The sequence below is a fragment of the Acipenser ruthenus genome, chromosome 6, assembly GCF_902713425.1.
Source record: "Acipenser ruthenus chromosome 6, fAciRut3.2 maternal haplotype, whole genome shotgun sequence".
Taxonomy (NCBI): domain Eukaryota; kingdom Metazoa; phylum Chordata; class Actinopteri; order Acipenseriformes; family Acipenseridae; genus Acipenser; species Acipenser ruthenus.
This window is the reverse complement of record NC_081194.1, coordinates 2693310-2706365: the sequence shown is the minus strand read 5'-3', so window position 1 is coordinate 2706365 and position 13056 is coordinate 2693310. Positions and strand designations below refer to the sequence as shown.

The window sequence follows — 13056 nt, the reverse complement described above, 5'->3', positions numbered from 1 at the left end:
CTTGCTTAATAGCTTGAATGCAAAATAATGCGGCTGTTCTCACATTCACTCCAATACCATTGACTTCGTCCGTGATAATATCCCACTTTTTTTCTTTTCTTCGTTTGTTAAGGTTGGAGACATATTTCCAAATATGAGAGCTTTATGTTGACCTACAAGTTCTATGATGGTATTAATTTCTCTTCTGTTGTAAAATTGGCCTTTCTTGAAATACCTGCTGCCATTGTATCTGCTTTCAAGTCGATTGTCGAGTCATTGATTCTCCTAGCGCAGATGGTAAAAACACTTTTGCACGCGACGGAACTTGCGATGTGCTTTATGAAACGCAAATAGCTGCATAGCAAATCACAATCGCAAGTCTTTATGAAACGGGCCGCTGGTGGGTATCACTGATGGGCTACGAGGCAGTAAACCCTGGTTTCAAATCTGTTCAGCTGGTCTGTCTGAGAGGATCTCAATAGCACAGCACTCAAACGAGACATGGGTGGGAATGAGATATTTCCTCTCAGCTAGACTATCCTTGGAAACCAACTAAGACATTTTAAGAAACAGAAAACCAAGCTCAATTGAGATAGAAATGATTATGAGACTAGTGTTTGATCTCAGAGGTAAATCTTTCCCACGAAATTCATTGGGCTTACCGTTAAAAACCTTTTGCCTGGCAAGGTAAAGATTAGTGCCAGTTTAGGGTCTCAGAAACCAGTTGTCAAAAGATGACCGCTGGACTTAATAGATTACAGTTCCTGTGTTCAATACTCTTCAACAGGTTAGTTTGAAACACTAAGGCAAAACTGTTTTCAAACAGGGGTCTCTGGCTCAAGCACAAACATTTTCAGCTTTTGTCATGAAGGCATTAGCAGAAACATTTGTCTACTTGACATGTTTTATCTTCTCTAGTAAACCTGTCACTAAACTTAAAAGGCTTCAGCTTGTCCATATTGTGCATATGAGCTATTTTGTTCAGTTTTTAACTGTGTACAGAGCTCTGGGTTGCCATGGCGTGAAGGGCGCAATGTCAAAATACATTTGTCTTGTATTCTATTGTCTGAGTCACAGGAATACAGCCATGCTGTTGGAATGTACCACTTAAACAACAATAACTATAAAAGCAGCCTGTGCACATGAGCCATTTCATCCTTACAGTGAAGTGTAATTAGCAAGTCCCTTTTATACCTTCCTCAATGACAAACATTGACACCTGCAGCTGGATTGGCTTTATTTTTACATTGCAAATGAAAAGCCTGCTGCTCCCCACCCCTGTCTTCCTGCCATTCTCTCATTGCACATCACATTTTTTTCCCCCTGTACTCAAGTGATTCCAGTATCCCCTTTGTTCACCCAGCCTCCCCAGTGCTTTGAGCAGGACGCTGTGCCTCTGCACTAATCTCAGACTTTACTAAATAAGGGCATTCACTGGAACTCCTGTAATGTGAGCCCGACCGGTTAGGCTTGTCCCCAGTGCATTCTCTGGTGGCCAGCCCCAGCAGGCAGGACACACTCACTGTTAGCTCTCATGGTATTAATCTTTATCAAAGGGTTTCCTCTGACAGTATGTACTTCAGCGGCTTCAAGACACTTTAACCCCTTCAGCACTGCAACCACACTTACTGTAAAATGCACTTTTTTAAATACGTTTTCCTGTGTATACTGTATTTGGGAAGGATTTTTAAAAGAGTAATAAGTAGCATCAAAAGTTTTGTTTCTGGGTTGCATTGCTCAAACATAATGTTCTCTACCTTTTTCTGGCTTTCAATTTGTGCAATGAGCAGTGTTGTGTGATACACTGCCGTTTCGGATCAAAAGCTCAAACATCACAAATACAGACGAACCCGGCTCTTTTGCACTGTGGTTAAGATGCTCGCTTGCGATGCACGGGGTCGCTGGTTCAAATCATTCCATTCAAATCATGTGACAAAATGACCTTTCAACTCTGCCAGCCCACCTACTCTACATTTATAGAGAAAGAGTTGTTGGGGCTGGCAGAGTCAAAAGCTTCAGACAAGCTCAAAATTAAGCTTAAAGGTAAAGGCAGATTTAGAGAAATTATAATAACTCAATATACTCAGAGCACCGTAAAATATTAAAAGAAAAACTTCACGGGACAGGCCAGCAAACAACATGATGTCATCACACACGACTCAAACCAGCTGTGCAGAAGTAGTTCCTCATTTCAGGAGGGGTTGTAAGGGTTAATCTACCACAATGAAAATGACAGGTTTAGCAATGGCTGTCTTCTTATCATTGATCATTATCAAGACCAGAGAAAAGCTTAAGTACTTTTTCTGAGATAATGTGAAAATAAAAGCATTTGCTATTTGCCATTAAACTGCCCAAACAAGCACTGTGCATTTAAATGGCAAAGGCCACAGTAAGCAGCAAAGAAGCATGGGATCTCAAGAGAGGGTATGAGGGAGTATGAGGGAGTATACAGAGCTTGATATATGGACACATTGTTGGTTAGCCGTCTCTATACAAGTCATATAACACATTGATACAGTGATAAACAGTATACCTGAAACATACAAATCTATTTTATTGCAAGCCCTAGGAATATAATCACTAATTTGGTTCTCTGCTTTAGATACCACAAAGGCTGCACTCTGTTAAAGTTGCTGCTACTTCATTGCCTTAAAGGCAGCTCAGCTTCATTCGTCACACTGGTCTGGCTGCATTCAGGCCAAGTGACCTACTTCACAGGAAGTGATTGATACCAGCAAGAATCAGCTTGATTGATTTATTTATTTGGAGCTCTACAGTGAACAATCTGTGTATCTATAATAATAATATTATAGACCTCATTGCAGTAATGAATACAGCGTCACATGTCTTTACAGCCCAGATGTTCATGATGAGGACATACCAGCCTGCAGCCAGATGTGCTCCAGAGTGGTCCACATCTGCACCGGCCCCTGCCTCTGCGTGGTGCTGTAGGCTGACATCTCCGACATGGCCTGTTCCAGCCGCGATTCTGCGATGGAGGGGGTGCGCTGGGAGCCTAAACGTAACACACAGGGAAGTCAGTGGCAGGTGGCAGGAAGCTGCTCAGAGGTGAAGCTGTCAGGAGCTAGTTTGAAGAATGCAGTCAAGGGCACAGGAGATACCAGGGTCCATCCAAGAGATCGCAAGAGCGGCAGATTTAAATACCGCACTGTTTTAATCATTAAAAGAAAAGGGGACTTTGAGAAAAGCAGCATCTGTAACAGTGTGTCGACCAGCCTGCTTTTTATCAGCATTTACCAGACTTGAATATATCCCTGACTATCAATCTATGTAATTTATCAAAAATACTGTATATTCTGTTAGTATATGAAATTTATGATTTTTTTTTGTTTTTATTTTTTTATTTTTTTATGTACACAAAAGGTTTATAGGATTAAAACATCTTTTATTTTATTTCAGGACGTTTTGGACAAAACCCCTTCTTCAGCTGTGTAGAAAGAAAAGAATTCTCATTCTCTCTCTCTCTCTCTCTATATATATATATATATATACATATACAGTATATATATATATATATATATATATATATATATATATATATATATATATATATATATATATATATACTGTATAGGGGTATACATATTTTTAGAAAAATTGATGTGCACTTGGTGTCCATGAAAGCTGAAGAACAGTGGGACTATCTATTCAGATACGGTATCAAGCTGAGGTGGCATTGTAATGATGACTTTAATGACTTCAGTGATGAAATGCTAGTAAATTAGCCTGCTGTGCCACATACCTCATCACTAAAACCCATTCTACCTGAGGAAAAAAAACATCACCCAACAAATATTCTAGGAAACACACAGATACAAAATTACAATACAAACACTTACACACTGGAAACCAAGAGTGTGAAGAGTGCCATGCTGGCTTTAAAGAGGAGGAGGCTTGACAGAGGATTGGAGCTGAGCAGGTGGTATTTCCCAGTCAAGTGTCCCTGGTATGTGACAGCAGCGTTGCAGATTTATCACGTCCTTTGATTCCTGTACGAGCTAAATTGAGGTTATGCTGTAAGGCCGCCTCCAAGAGAGGCAGTGCTTACCTTACTGTTGCAAGCTACTTGACCTCTTCAGTAGCAGGAGATCTATCATTTACAGTGCAATTACTGCACAGTCTGCTGCTTGCACAGTCTCACTGCCCTATCCCCTGACAAACAGTGGCACCAAAGCTGCTGCAGAGACACACTGAATAGAGAAGGACTTTCTGAGTGTGTGAGCGTTGCTCGCTGGAAACACCATGGCCGCACCTTGACAAATACTTTCCCTGCATGAAGTAAGTATCTCTGAACCACAGCAAACTGTAAAGGACATTCCTAAACAAAGCACAGACAGGGTGCAGTCATATTCCAAGATCTGAATGCTCTTCTCATTGTTTGCCCTGGTAATCTGCAGAGACAATACAGTAGTGCCTAAACAGGGCTATATGGCTCACATGCGAATCAGCATGCATCTTGCTACTAAGACATGCTGTTTCAGATCTGTGAATACCAGTAAAACAACTGCAGTCAGAATATGCAGTTTTTATTCACACTGTAACAGATAAACCATTTGAATGTGTACAGTACCTGCTGTAAATATAGCACTGCTACGCTTACACACACAAACACATGCATCTCAAATATCCTTTGCTTGTGTTTTCCTTGTTTCTTCATCAACGTTCTCTCACTCTGTTATAGAGCAGTGCTGTGGCGAGCCATGAGCCAGCTCAGTCATATACTTTCTTAACATCCATTTCATCTCAGTTGCATTGCGTTGCTGCTACGCTCTTTTAGATAGCATTATTACATAGGAGCACTAAGAGTAAGGAAAGCAGAAGGAGATTAACAAGAACCGGTGCCTGTAGGACTGCGGCTGTGTAAGAGTGGCACGCTTCAGAGTATGATCAGAAGACACTGATGGGTGTTTAAGAGTTGTAAGGAGGTTGGTTAGATTGTCATTGCATGATTTCAGGGGAACCGTCCTTTAAAAACAAGCAATAATATACCAGTACATGCTGTATCCGGAAGCAGTATGTGCTTGCCCAAAACACAGACAGTCATTTTAAAGGGAAATTGTTCTGCTAAAAATGTTCTGCTCAACGGGCAGATTTTGCATATAGGAAACAAGTTTAAAAAAGAAGTTAAAGGTGTATTTATTTCCATCAGTATAAAACCTTATATTTAATAATGGTATTTAAAGGATATAAATGATAATGGGCCGCTCTCAATACAGACAGAGCTTTTAACCTGCCATGGGTTTATTTGTACGAGCAAGTGTGGCTGAAGAAAAGTGGTTACTGTGCTACCTAATAACAACCAATAATAACCAACTCCTAGAGAATCACTGATAACAGAGCTAGCCATTGATTTTTTTTAAGCATTTACTTTGGGGGTGAACTTGTACTTAACACGTTTGACCCGATAACAGTTGTCAACATTCTTGAAATCGCGCGCAGTCCCATGTGCAACTGCAGTGCGCCAGACCAGCCACGAGTGCCACACGAAATGGAAGATCTGACCTCAATACGGGACACGGGGGGGTGGGGTGGAGGGTGGGGGCATGAAGAAGCAGCTGGATGCGGGAGGAGGGGGGCTATGAAGAAGCAGCTGGGTCACTGATCTGAAATGTCACACCTTTAATGCTTTATTAAGCTGCTGATCTGACAAAGCTGATGGCAATTTCTAAAAATGTCCCTCTCTCTTGGGGAATGTTTGGAACGTGCCCGGGAATCCTATAACGGGGCTGCAGAGCCATGCAGCAAATGTGATGGATCCCGAGGGACAGACAGGCAGGCTGGCAGGCTTGGGATTCCTGCACAGAATGACCGGCACTATAAACCCAACCCCAAGCCGACTCAGCTATTCCAAACCCCCCGCCTGCTGTTTATATTAGCTTGTACAAATCAGGAGCTTGCTTGCAGGGCTGCAGTTGGCAGCTCAGAGCTTTAAATCGCATAATTAAAGACCATGCACATGAAAACCATAAGGGCTGTTAGAAGTCGCCCAGTTAAAAAAAAAAACTCCAAAGGATTTTTTCCCAATCATTTATTTATGTTTTTTCTTTTGCTTTGCGAGAGTATTTGGGTAACATTAACAATAAACGTAGGCCGTTTCTCAGAGCAATTTACTATAAAGCGTCATTAGCACAGTTTTTTTCAGATCGTAAAAACACACCCAGTAAAGTGACCAAGCCAGAAATGAACAACTCACTTAAATTTAGGGGCTTGTGAGTCGTCTGAAGTTTTTTCTTCAGACAAAGATAACTATTGATGATTTCAGAGACGGAAGTAAGAGCAGTTTGATCCATTCCTGGTTTTACGAGACACACTTGCGCTTACCTATACACTGGGGCTTATCAAACTTGGAATGGGTGAAACTGCTATGCAAAAGGAGTCTTATTTCATTCCCTGGATTTTGAGTAAATAGCTTTGAGAATATTGTCCACATTGTTCAATGCTAGTATAACTGGATCTTGTACTAGTCTAGCAGGTCACCATTACTAAAAGCCACTATTCTTGTAGGATGGCTTGCTCATTAAAACATATATTTGAAGATGGGATGTTATCTAACCGATGAAATCAAGATAGTCTGAACCAGCCCAACCTGCTGTCTACATGTATTCATCAGTCTCAGTACTTGTAAGACACAAGTGCTTACAAAGTGTAAAGTGTTTTTTTTGTTTTAAACTATCCACTTCTGTCCCTAATCTTTACCCTGTCAACTGAACCCTACAGTACAGTATGCCTGTCAGGAGAAGGACAGCTCTCACACTCTTAAAGTTAATCAATTTCCAACTAGTCCGCTGCTGTTTCCCAGGCTGGCAATAGCACGTGTCACAGCTACTGTCAGCTCACTCTGGATAAGACAAAGTCCTTCACATGCACTGAGGTGAGGTTTGTCTGTCTATATCGTGCTCTCGTTCAGTCACTGGTGCTGTCGTGCAGAATATTCTCAGTAGTATTAAGAATTCTGATAACGATTAGAATGGTAGAATATATAAATATCTTTCCATCTTGAGGTAAAACTTTAAAGCCCAATTTAATTAACTTTTATCTATCTATCTATCTATCTCTCTCTGTGTCTGTCTGTCTGTCTCTATATATCTATCTGTCTGTCTGTCTGTCTGTCTATCAATGTATTTATTATTGTTATTGCTATATGCCATGGACTACTCAAGTGCGTTTTTGAAAGGTTTACTATACTATTTAGCATCAGTTGTATGGCTCCTGTACCTATCTATCTATTCAAATCTATCTTCAGTGCTGGCTGCCAGTACAATCTGGACTCTGCAGTATCTGCTTCTTCTGCATTCATTTTTACAGGCTGACACGTATGTGTTGCATGTCTTTACAAAGAGCGCTGCTGTATCCCCCACATGTGGATTAGGTGCCAGCTCGCCACCCTGCTGTGTCCTCTTACCGGTCTCGGGGTCCTGGAAGTCTGGCAGGTTGAGGTGCAGTCCGCTGGGTTTCCTGCTTAGAGGGGCGGAATCGTCCACGCTGCTCCCCTCGTCCCCTTCACTGAAACACACAGGGGTGAAATAGTCTTTATCACACTTCCAACGTGAAAACACATCCTGGCTCTGTATGACTGACATGTGCACATGCAAGCCTTTTAAAAGCTTCTCACAGTAAAAGCATAGCAAAGTGTAATAAAACATAGAGAAAGCATGGTAAAGCATAGGTAAGCATTGTAAAGCATTTTCAAATACATGAGGAGGCCATGGGAAAAACAAAGGAAACTGCAAAATGACTGTGCAAATTTATCATGGTCTTTTATTAAGGGCTCAATCATCTTGAAAATGGTTTTAATGATGAGAGTGCCCAGTGGCCCCCACCTGGACCGCGAGGAGTGGAAGGAGGTCTGCCAGAGACGCAGCATTGCCCTGCAGGTCAGCAGAGCCTCTTCAGGGCCTCGCAGAACTGCTTCGATCTTCACCTTCGTGAACAGCAGGCTGGGGACAAAGCAGCACACAAATCATGCTCAGATCTAAAGGTGTGCATTCTTTTTTATTTTTATTTTATTTACAATAGGAGCTGCCCTCTCCTCTGTGTTTTAGTCCCCGAAATGAAATATCTTTGTTGGTTATTTCTGGTTAATTGGGTGCTTCTTTCTTTCCAGAAAACACAAAAAAACTGTGCTAATTTGGAGAGTTTATCCATGAGAAAAGCAGAATAGCACATGACAAGGGGAGAGAGGAAAATGGCACTGTGGCTAATAAAGGGTGGGGAAATTGATCTGAATATCTCAGGGACTGCCCTATTTGGGAACAGTTACTGTACTGTTGCAGCAGAATAACTTCTCATTATCAGACCCTGTATTATTACAGCACTCCGTCTAACACTGTGCATTGCCTTCTAAAGCACTGGATGCCCATTAGACCCTTTCAGCTGCATCAAGCTCCCATCACTCTAACCAGCACAAGGCTTTGCTCTCACAAAGGTGGTTTGTGTGGTCCAGCTGAACGATTGTGAAAAGACTGTACACCGCCCTTTCCATCCCGAGGGGCTGTTGTAAAGAGACACGCTGCTGTACTATATTTATTCATCTGTAATCCAGTTCTTTTGTTTCAAACGCAACAATGTAGATCTGGCCATGGAAATACCATATTTTCAAACTGTTTACTCCGGTCTTTAATGAACTCCTATTTTTTATGAAAGAGGTACAACGTCTGTAATTTTACAAAGCTAGAACCACCCTGTCTTCAGCATTGCGTGAGCATATCACACAGCAGAAGCTCACGCCATGGCCTTCTTATTCGACCCAGGAAGTAGTCCTTTACATACTGCCGTGGCCCTGCCATAAGAAACAAACACCAAGGGAACATAGGGCTACTTGTAAACACAGACTTCTTCAAATAACTCATGAGGTACAGCTTCGGCGCATTTGTGAGTATTGATGAAATGGAATTATGCAGTAAGAATGACTGTCAGGAGTGGATTTTCATGTCAATGATGGTGCTACAGCATGTAATGGATCCCCTCCTAGCACCTAATGAGTTAATAACACTGACCCCAGCATGATAGCTGCACTTACTTCTCCACCGCAGAGCTGGCTCTTTAGTTGAATGGTAAGCTGCTTGTCTGAGCCGAATGCTTTGCAGTTTGCTTCCAGCGCTTGCCTTTCCATTTACTTCAATGGGCTGAGCTGCCAATTCATTATAAGTATACAATCATCAAAGGGCTTTAAGCTCATTTCTCTAATCATGAACAAACCAACCGTTGGCTGTATTGTATAACATTCATACCACCAATATAAACAAATACAATGGTCAATGTGCACTTTTGCATTATTCACATTTTCCCAATGCTTATTCTATGCATTTACCATGCTTTGCCATATTTCTGTGCCATAACATGCTTGCACTATGCATTATTGTATTTTTCTATTATTTTCAATGTAGTCAGCTTTTATAGAGACAGTGACCATGACACAATACACAGTGCATACATATGCAAATATATGAGATCTAGTTTGACTGGAGAGACCATATACCATTGCTTGTCTATATTAAACCAAGTGGATTGCCAGCACCAGCAACAAACCCTGAGCTATCACTAAACGGTATTGATGCACATACCAGCGTCGCCTTAGGTAGGACATATGCTAGTGTAGGACTGCTTTCATCTGGAAATGCTTCATTTGGAAGGGGAACAAATGATTCAGCAACAAGGGGGGGTCGGGTGTGTGCCTCATGAAACGTTAATATCTTCACACAATCGTTATTTATTAAACAATCCCATTCACGATGTATCCCTCAGTGCACAGCCACAACGGCGCGTGTAACCTCATCCAGCAATGCGGGGCTTGGAGCACAGGTGCCATCTGGAGAGCTGGACTATTCACTTTGTTGGGAGGCCAGTGGGAGACTCAGGGCACCTGCCAGACAGGGCTGAGTGTTGCATTTCAGTCCAACACACCAGTAATGTAATGAGGATTTTAATCAGCGCTGCGTTGCTGACAGTATTGTGACTGCAGCTGACCCAGGAGACTGCTTTTCAGGAGTGTGCCAAGCACAACATTCGAGATGTGTATACAATGATTATTAATGAGTTTAATTACTCTCATTTTTCTGAAAGAAAACAAAAAACATCAGTGTTTTAAAAGTTAGAAACATTTTTTGCTTTAAATTGTTTTATTATTATTATTATTATTATTATTTAATTGGTACAAACATGATTTAAAATGATAGTAAACGAACTGCATTCATAAGCATTGCATACAATAGACTAGACTCTATATATTTTTTTTTCAAATCGTCAATAGAGCAATTACAATTCTAAGACAAAAACAATCAAACACACCCAAAAAAACAACTTTAGACTTCTTACAATCCGCTAAATGAAATCTATGACTTGTTTCTTTCTTTAAGGGGTGTGTCTTTCCTTTCTGAAAAAAACAAGTGTGCTGCTGATGAAATAGCTTTGCGGACACAGACCAGTATACTAAACACAGCGCACAACTGTCAGCATTGTCACATGAAAAACTATTATTAGCTCCTCTTCCTGTCACACGCTTCCATTACACCACCTTCCAAACAGCAAAACCTCTCATGACCCACAAACTAATAACAAGGACCAGTATTGAATCCAACATCCCTACATTTATTCAAGGACATCACTACTAAAACAGCTACAACCACCACCACCACTACTACTACTACTACTACTACCAATAATAATGTTAAACAATGGGATGTAAACAGCATAAAGACTAAGCAAGAACCAATAAATTGCCTAATGTATTCCTGTATTTATTTATTTCAACTCATAAAGTGTTGGAAATATTTTCTGCACACTGTACACATACCTGCAATTGTTAATTCAATGTTTTATTTGCCAGAAATTCTAATTGAAACCCATCACAGATGATCCCATTTGTTAAAAAAAAAACCAAAAAAAAAACACTATATGAAGTAACTATAGTATTGCATTAACCCTTCGCATATGTTGTGTGATCTGCCGTTACAGATTCTGCCCCAGACAGTGAGATGAGATAAGGTAAAAACTCTAAAGCCCTGGTCACATGGGCGACTTTTGTTGACGGCAACAGGAGGAACACATTTGTTGCCTGCGTGCTGCCTTGCATTTTGCGGTGTTGTCTTGCAGTTTTGCGGTGGTCACATGAGAGACAAGCATGCAGTCAACAAGCTGGCAACACACAGGCAACAACGTAATGCAACCCAATCATGATGCACGTCTTTGTGACGAGACGTAAACATGCTGCGAGGGAAGGCCGCTGCCGCTGCTTTAATAGCAATGATAGACGAGGAAGAGGAGGAGAGAGAAGAAAAAGAAAGATGGGTTCGGCCTGGGTTATGAGACGTGAAGAAATATTATTGATCACTTGTTTTTAAACTTGCACAAAAAACAAACCTTGTGACATTTTTTTTTCTAAAATGTGGTGAACAAGTAGTGACACTGCTGTCAAATATGATTGGCTGTATTGAAAAGGTTGCCCTCGTGTCGCCTGAAAAATAGAACATCATCCTCAAGTGGGAGAAATGTCGCGGGTGTGTCGCCGGGGTGTTGCCAGGGTGGTCACACGAGGCGACAAGCCGGCAAGCTGTCGTCCCCTTGTTGCCGTCGACAAAAGTCGCCCATGTGACCAGGCCTTAAAACCACGAATGCAGACGAGCCCGGCTCTTTTACATCGTGGTTAAGATGCTCGTTTGCTGTGCGCAGGGTTGCTGGTTGGCGCCCACCCTCTGCCCTGTTACACTTACTGGGCAGCAGTGTGGAGTAGTGGTTAGGGCTCTGGACTCTTGACCGGAGGGTTGTGGGTTCAATCCCCAGTGGGGGACACTGCTGTTGTACCCTTGAGCAAGGTACTTTACCTAGATTGCTCCAGTAAAAACCCAACTGTATAAATGGGTAATTGTATGTAAAAATAATGTGATATCTGTATAATGTGAAATAATGTATAATGTGATATGTTGTAACAATTGTAAGTCGCCCTGGATAAGGGCGTCTGCTAAGAAATAAATAATAATAATAATAATACTGTATATTGTACAACACTTTATACATTACGCACCACTCCAGCCCTTGAGAACCATTTTTGTCTGGGTTCAGTTGCAAACAGATCCTTAGCAGGTTCCATTAACTAATTTAGTACCGGTTTGGAGTTAACACCTGGACTGGATCTTAAGGGCCGAGGTTGCACACCAGCACATCACATAATCATGGGTACTATAGTTTTACAGAATGCAGCTGAATGTTTAAAATGACTGACTGACTGTAGAGTGGTAAGCTTAATATTTCTATATATACATGGCCGTAACTAGTTACGAGGACACCAAGGTCATGTCCTTGGTTGTTATTTTGCATCATCAATGCTGATGCTAATGTAAAAATTCTGGTAAAGTACAAAAGACTTAATTTTTTCTGTTGGTTTGCCATGTAACATAGATTTGGAGGTTGAATAGTAAATACCAGGCAGTCATATAAATACTGCCAGCTATAGCTTAGGCCTTGTTAGAATGTCAGCTCTGGTTACGATGCTGTGTATATACATATACACACACACACACACACACACACACACACACACACACACATGTTGTGACGAACTTGTCTAACCGGGGACAGGCTATTCCCGTTTACCCCAAAGCAAAATCACATACACTGTCTTTAGCTAGTTGTTTACCTTTTCGTTTTTCTTGGCGAATCTCCTCTCCCCCTAATCCTCTCCCCTTCCCCCTCCCCTTCCCCCTCCCGCTCTCCCCCTCTCCCACTACCTCTCCTTCTCCTCCTCCCCATCTCCCCCTCCCGCCCCCTCTCATGTGTATTTGTGCAAGCAGTTCCTCTTTGGCGTCAGAGAGTATTCTGTGTAACAGTATCATACACAGCTTTTTGGCAGACAATTATGCAGAAACCTCAGCAAGAGAGAAATCCACCTTCATGCTGAACAGAGCTGTTTAAAACTTTCTTGTTTAGCACATATGTTTAGTCTGTTGAATATTCTCTCACTCATCACTTTGATAATTCGGTAACTGGGATAATTAAGGAATCAGAGGACCCCACAGCATGCTAATCTGGAGTGCAGTTAGTGCTCTGGAGATTGAGGAGCAA

General features: G+C 41.6%; 1 protein-coding gene across 2 annotated transcripts in view; it reads right to left on the bottom strand.

The window, feature by feature from the left end:
- LOC117410771 (tetratricopeptide repeat protein 7A-like) overlaps positions 1-13056 on the bottom strand; it is a 99628-nt gene that overhangs the window by 34564 nt on the left and 52008 nt on the right. For both annotated transcript variants that reach the window (XM_059024826.1, XM_034017562.3), the window contains exons 16-18: positions 7821-7937; positions 7403-7503; positions 2861-2995 (exon numbers count right to left, since the gene is read on the bottom strand). In XM_059024826.1, the coding sequence (XP_058880809.1) occupies positions 2861-2995; positions 7403-7503; positions 7821-7937 (353 nt within the window). The remainder of the gene's footprint in view (positions 1-2860; positions 2996-7402; positions 7504-7820; positions 7938-13056) is intronic.